Source organism: Simochromis diagramma, unplaced genomic scaffold (assembly GCF_900408965.1).
Source record: "Simochromis diagramma unplaced genomic scaffold, fSimDia1.1 OVJJ01000483.1, whole genome shotgun sequence".
Taxonomy (NCBI): Eukaryota; Metazoa; Chordata; class Actinopteri; order Cichliformes; family Cichlidae; genus Simochromis; species Simochromis diagramma.
Genome location: NW_024386835.1, coordinates 2,037,845 through 2,044,707, shown reverse-complemented (window position 1 = coordinate 2,044,707; position 6,863 = coordinate 2,037,845). Strand labels below are relative to the sequence as shown.

The 6,863-nt window shown below is 41.1% G+C and overlaps 1 protein-coding gene across 1 annotated transcript; it reads right to left on the bottom strand.

Moving 5' to 3' along the window:
• Nucleotides 1–1,871: 1,871 nt before the first annotated feature.
• On the bottom strand, nt 1,872–4,406 carry LOC120731649 (vasopressin V2 receptor-like). Its single transcript, XM_040028753.1, has 3 exons — nt 4,150–4,406; nt 3,147–4,010; nt 1,872–2,963 (listed from the first exon to the last, which is right to left on the bottom strand). The coding sequence occupies exons 2-3, from the start codon at nt 3,973–3,975 to the stop codon at nt 2,755–2,757; spliced, it is 1,038 nt and encodes a 345-aa protein (XP_039884687.1). The 5' UTR covers nt 3,976–4,010; nt 4,150–4,406; the 3' UTR covers nt 1,872–2,754.
• Between the last annotated feature and the right edge of the window lie 2,457 nt (nt 4,407–6,863).

Sequence of the window (6,863 nt, the reverse complement as noted above, 5' to 3'; positions counted from 1 at the left end):
AGCCTCTGTGTTAGAGTCAGAAATCTCAGCTTCTGAATCTTCAGTCCAGACCTCCTGCTCCCATTTATTGTCATCCCAGTTCTGCTGTTTCTGTTCACCTGAGAGTGTCTTGTCTTCGCTCGTTTCACACATCCGGACCTGCTTTTTGCTCCCTCTCCTCCCATTTAGACCGCTCCTGGCCAGACTCCTCCGCACAGTGGACGGGTGCACCAGAGTGCCGCTGGTCACCGCCAGCTCTGAGGTGATGGCGCTACTGGAGATCTTCCTATTTCGCTGCAAAGTCATCTTAATGAGTCTTTCGTCCGCTTTACTCAGCTTCCTCGGTCGGCCGCTGCGTTTCTGATCTTCAACCGTGCCCGTTTCTTTGTGCTTCTGCAGAAGAGCTTGAACAGCACATCTGGAAACACCTGTCTGCCGTGAGATTTCTACCTGTGAGAGACCTTGCTGGTGCAGGCTCACCACCTTGTGTCTCGTTTCTATGCTCACTTTAGCCATGGTGTTTGATCTTTCTGATTCCAGCTGCCTCACCTTATCCAGGCAGGCAAGATGGGCGAATCACAACCACAACAGCAGGCGGAAGTGCTTCTTCCTCACGGTTTTCGTTGGCACTCCGACCCTCGTCGGAGATGCTAAAATGGCATAATGAGCTGAAATTAAATTTCAAAGCTAATATTCAGTCTTACTCACAAGTTATTGAATATTACCATATGAAAATGCACGTTAGCTCTTTATCATTGGCATTTATTTATGGTGGACGTCCTGGATTTCAGAGAGCTGCTGCAGAGATGAGGATCACTGCAGGGCTGCATTCACATCCAGTGGAACCAAAGGGCAACAATGTGTTCCTGGGCCCCCGAGAAAACAGCAGCTACACTGATTTGAAAAGACTGGCTGATTACTGCACCCATCAATATTATTAATGAGAAATATTGATGAGCTGTCAATAAAATCAAGTGTTGATGAATTAAAGTAACCTGATTTATTATTGACCTAAGAGGGGGGGGGGGGATAGCCTGCTACCAGACAGAACTGTTTACTCTGGCATCAGATACCAGACAAACACAGGAGGACAGAAGAGGAAATCATTTCTGGGTTGTGTTGAAACATTGGTGATAATATTGAAAGAAAACCAGTGTATTGAAGCATTATGCCTATATTGTATGTTTTTTGATATATAAATAAAATACTTTCTGTTGTAAATTTATGCAGAGGTACAAGTTAGCACATAAAAATTTACCAGAGAAAATTGGATAGACTCCCAACGTAAGCTGTCGGATTGCCTCAGTGCTCAGGCGAGCATATATGTGCACGAGTAACTGCCACCAGTTAGTGTCTGCTGTGATGCCTCTTTCTTTATAATATCCCAAAAAACACATTTAGGAGGGAAAATAAAATTACGTTACTGCAGGTCCCTGTGGACTCCAGTGAAACCTGAAGCACTGCTGTGAAGGTCAAAGTGTTCAGTTATTTTAAGATCCTCAAATGAAATTTAGACCATTGCATCTCCCATAGTTACAAAGCAACCAACAAAACTTTTCAGCTCAGTACCAATGCTCTTTTTTCCACTGTCATATAGGTAGCACACGTTGGATATGCCTTCACTGTGGTTTCTCATTTGTCATAGTAATCACTGAAACTAATTGTTGTTGCTGATGACTAATTTTCTAGTTTGACCTGAAGTCCTGATCAAAATTACTGACTGACTTGGACAATGAACTGGCCACGTTCCAAGCTTCATATGTTTCTCATTCTATGTCTCTCTTTGGCGTGCTGCTCTTTCAAAGAAGGTTTTTCACTCTGATGACCTGCAGATGTTGCATGTCGTAGTGCAGGGTTGTCCATCTGTCTGTTTGTCTTTTGATTACATTCTTCCAGCTGTAATATTTGTGGAAAGATATGTTGACAATGTAGACAATTCAATCCTTGTTTTAAAACACATTAACATTAGGTGGGACCGCATGGACTTATATCTAAATATTAGTGCCATAAATACGATCTGTATCATTTGTAAATGTTTAGGATTACAAAGGCTACCTCATGTGTTATGTATACAACAGCAGTGCAACACATTTGTGACAACATTTTATTCCATAAATAAACAAAGTTGTTCATGGCATGAACAGTATTTTACAAAATACAAGCACCTGGCGTGTGATTTTGTGAACAGTGAGTAGGTTTTCACCATAGAAACATTTAAAGGGCTGACAAACATATTTCACAATCTTTAAATACAGTTTGTTCCAACATAAAGTGTGCCTCTATTTCCTCTCTGTTACATCAGTGAAACACATATGCTTGCTTTTAATCTTTCGTTTGGAAAGCTATGAATAGATTTTATTTACTTTAGATTGGTGAAATCAACTCAAGGAATGTTTCTATATATGGCAGTATGCAAAACACTATACAGCTGAATCCAATCTGGCTGAAAAGACTGGCTCATTCAGGTACCACTAAATGGGATAAATATTTTATTTCTCAAAGAAAAAAGATTTATCCAAACAGCTTGATGATCCACACCAGTTGTTTAGTCTCTCCAGATGCTGTTATCCAACAGCATGTTGTTCTCACTCTCTCGCCTTTGTTGGCTGCTTTTTACTACACACTATATCTTTTTATGTGCCAAATAACATACAGCATGCGTTGCCTTCATCCTTTGAAACGGTTGCTAAAATTCAGAGAGGCAGCATATCCAGGCGCGCAGACTTTGCACGGTTTGCCCTGCAGGAGTTTCCCATTTTTAGTAATGCGCTACCTTCACTTGGACTCGGGGGGATTTTTTAAGCTTAGATACAAAGTGCTGACCAGCGTCGCTTCCTCGTGCACTGAGTCCTTTCCGCCTGAATGCCTCCTGCACAGGAGCGACACCAGCCTCTTGGGAACCTGACCGCTGAACAAAAGGTAAATGCAGGGATTCGCGCAGCTGTTCAGGCTGGCAAGCAACATCAGGATGGTGAAAATAGCAGCTGGAATTAAAAGAGGAGGGCAAAGTGTCACGTGTCTGCCAAGCAATCCCATCTGCCACCTATAGATTAGTAATTTATGTTTGTGCGTAAATATGCTCAGGTTCTGTGTAATTAGAAAACGTAAAAGACCAAATGAACTACATTGATTATGACGATCACACAGCAAATATACGCAATACTTACTTTCTTTAGGCGCCTGCTTGTCCCACGCGGACCACAGCTGGACAGTGAAAAACGGAGCCCAGCAGACAATATAAGCGAGTACTATGACCACCGTCATCTTCAGTGTTTTCACTCTAGCCTTCGACATGCCAGCCACACCGCTGGCTCTGGATGGCAAACCCACCGTTCCTTTCTGCTGAGTCTTTTGGTAGATGTTGATCTGGATGGCTCGGCAGATGCGGACTTGGCAAACAACAACTGTGATAACGGGTAAAACAAAAATGACCAGCGTGGTCCAGGTGATGTAAGTCTGCAGCCCCCATGGCTGGATAAATGTAGCCCAGCAATCAAACACACCCGGTGTAACCTCCACCTGTGAGAAAATGAAGACCTGAGGCAAGCTGCCCAGCAGAGAAATCCCCCACGCAACGCACACGGGGACATTTAGTCTCGTGCGTGTCCGCTGAAACTTTACCATCGGGTTGCAGATAGCCTGGTACCTGTCAACTGTCATCACCACGATCATGTAGGTCGATGAAAACATGCCGAGAACTTGCAAATATTTCACAAGTCGGCACACCAAGTCCGGTCCTACGAACCTGTCTGTGATGTCCCACAAAAGCTGCGGACACACCTGGAAGAAAGTGACCACCAGGTCCGCCAGGCACAGGTGGAACACGAAGACGCGCATTCTGGACATCTGTTTGCGCTGTTTCCACAGGACGAGCAGCAGGCTGGTGTTGAGGACGGCGGCGCTCACGAAGATGACACTGAGCAGCGCGATCTCCACCTTGGCCAGGCTCTCATCTCTTGGCACATCCTGTGCCTCCACAAAGTCACTGTCATTCATTGTGATTGAAGACCTTCGATGTTGACGAAAAGTATCTGAAATGAAGGAAAAATAGAAGATTTTCATTTTATGCAAACAAACAAAAGTCAAAACGTAATTTCCCATGATAAAATATTGTTGAAAAGAAGATTCTGTTCCATAGAAGTAACTGCAATGTGGTTTATTTCTGTATACCTGCTTAAACCTCAAATAATATTGAAGGCGAATGGAAGCTTTACTCCTGCAGTCGAGTTCAGCTTGCGAATGCTGTCTGGTGTTAATCTGGAAGGTTTCTACTGTGCCTCAGTATTTTATGTCAGAATGAAACTGGGTGGAGCTCATATTCACTGAATCTGATTAGCATTTCTTACACATAAAAAAAGGCATGGGTTAATCCTGATAATTAAGTATAAAGCATATGGGAGATTACTGCTGGCGGACTGTTGTCTAGGCTAAAGAAGAGATATCATGTGATTTTTATTGCATTATAAAGCTTGATTTTCAATATGTTAAAAATTATTTTTTGATATTTAATATCAAGTATAATAGTATAGTATAGTATATATAGTACTATTTAGCCTACTTGATTTTGACCGATTTATCTCTTCTCCACAGATCCTTTACTCAGTAAAGGACGAGCAATTGTAAATACTTTAGGCCTATATGCATTTGTATTATCAAATATAAATAGACCAATTAAAGAATCTGTTATTATACAGGGAGTGCAGAATTATTAGGCAAATGAGTATTTTGTCCACATCATCCTCTTCGTGCATGTTGTCTTACTCCAAGCTGTATAGGCTCGAAAGCCTACTACCAATTAAGCATATTAGGTGATGTGCATCTCTGTAATGAGAAGGGGTGTGGTCTAATGACATCAACACCCTATATCAGGTGTGCATAATTATTAGGCAACGTCCTTTCCTTTGGCAAAATGGGTCAAAAGAAGGACTTGACAGGCTCAGAAAAGTCAAAAATAGTGAGATATCTTGCAGAGGGATGCAGCAGTCTCAAAATTGCAAAGCTTCTGAAGCGTGATCATCGAACAATCAAGCGTTTCATTCAAAATAGTCAACAGGGTCGCAAGAAGCGTGTGGAAACACCAAGGCGCAAAATAACTGCCCATGAACTGAGAAAAGTCAAGCGTGCAGCTGCCAAGATGCCACTTGCCACCAGTTTGGCCATATTTCAGAGCTGCAACATCACTGAGTGCCCAAAAGCACAAGGTGTGCAATACTCAGAGACATGGCCATGGTAAGAAAGGCTGAAAGACGACCACCACTGAACAAGACACACAAGCTGAAACGTCAAGACTGGGCCAAGAAATATCTCAAGACTGATTTTTCTAAGGTTTTATGGACTGATGAAATGAGAGTGAGTCTTGATGGGCCAGATGGATGGGCCCGTGGCTGGATTGGTAAAGGGCAGAGAGCTCCAGTCCGACTCAGACGCCAGCAAGGTGGAGGTGGAGTACTGGTTTGGGCTGGTATCATCAAAGATGAGCTTGTGGGGCCTTTTCAGGTTGAGGATGGAGTCAAGCTCAACTCCCAGTCCTACTGCCAGTTTCTGGAAGACACCTTCTTCAAGCAGTGGTACAGGAAGAAGTCTGCATCCTTCAAGAAAAACATGATTTTCATATAGGACAATGCTCCATCACACGCGTCCAAGTACTCCACAGCGTGGCTGGCAAGAAAGGGTATAAAAGAAGAAAAACTAATGACATGGCCACCTTGTTCACCTGATCTGAACCCCATTGAGAACCTGTGGTCCATCATCAAATGTGAGATTTACAAGGAGGGAAAACAGTACACCTCTCTGAACAGTGTCTGGGAGGCTGTGGTTGCTGCTGCACGCAATGTTGATGGTGAACAGATCAAAACACTGACAGAATCCATGGATGGCAGGCTTTTGAGTGTCCTTGCAAAGAAAGGTGGCTATATTGGTCGCTGATTTGTTTTTGTTTTGTTTTTGAATGTCAGAAATGTATATTTGTGAATGTGGAGATGTTATATTGGTTTCACTGGTAAAAATAAATAATTGAAATGGGTATATATTTGTTTTTTGTTAAGTTGCCTAATAATTATGCACAGTAATAGTCACCTGCACACACAGATATCCCCCTAAACTAGCTAAAACTAAAAACAAACTAAAAACTACTTCCAAAAACATTCAGCTTTGATATTAATGAGTTTTTTGGGTTCATTGAGAACATGGTTGTTGTTCAATAATAAAATTATTCCTCAAAAATACAGCTTGCCTAATAATTCTGCACTCCCTGTATCTTTTTATTTATTATTGTATAACCTGAAACTTTGGTTCGCATGGATAGTCTTAACAGATCAGGTCTAGTAAAAGTGGTTAGAACGTAAAATATAGAGTTCTAACCACACACACACACACACACACACATATATATGTGTGTGTATGTATATATGTGTGTGTGTATGTGTATATATGTGTATATGTGTGTATATATATATGTTGTTTATATATATATATACTATATATATATATGTATGTTATATATATGCTAGTTATATATATAGTATTATATCATTATATATAATATATATTATATATTATATTGTATATATCTATAATGTATCTATATATCATTATATATATATTTATACATATATATGTATTATATATGTATGTATATGTATATATATATGTATATATATGTATGTATATATATATATATATATTGCTTTTATTTATTTTCTAGGTGGAGGTGGGTGAGAGTCTGACAGTTTTCCTGTTGTGATTTCTTTTGAAATGTATTTTCTTGTTGCGGCTTCTGCACCACGTACACCGCGTCCTGAACGCATCTCTTGTAGCGAGCCACTGCATGTCGTCACGCATGTAACCATCTAGATCGAACAGTTTCGACGTTCCACTTTCAACCG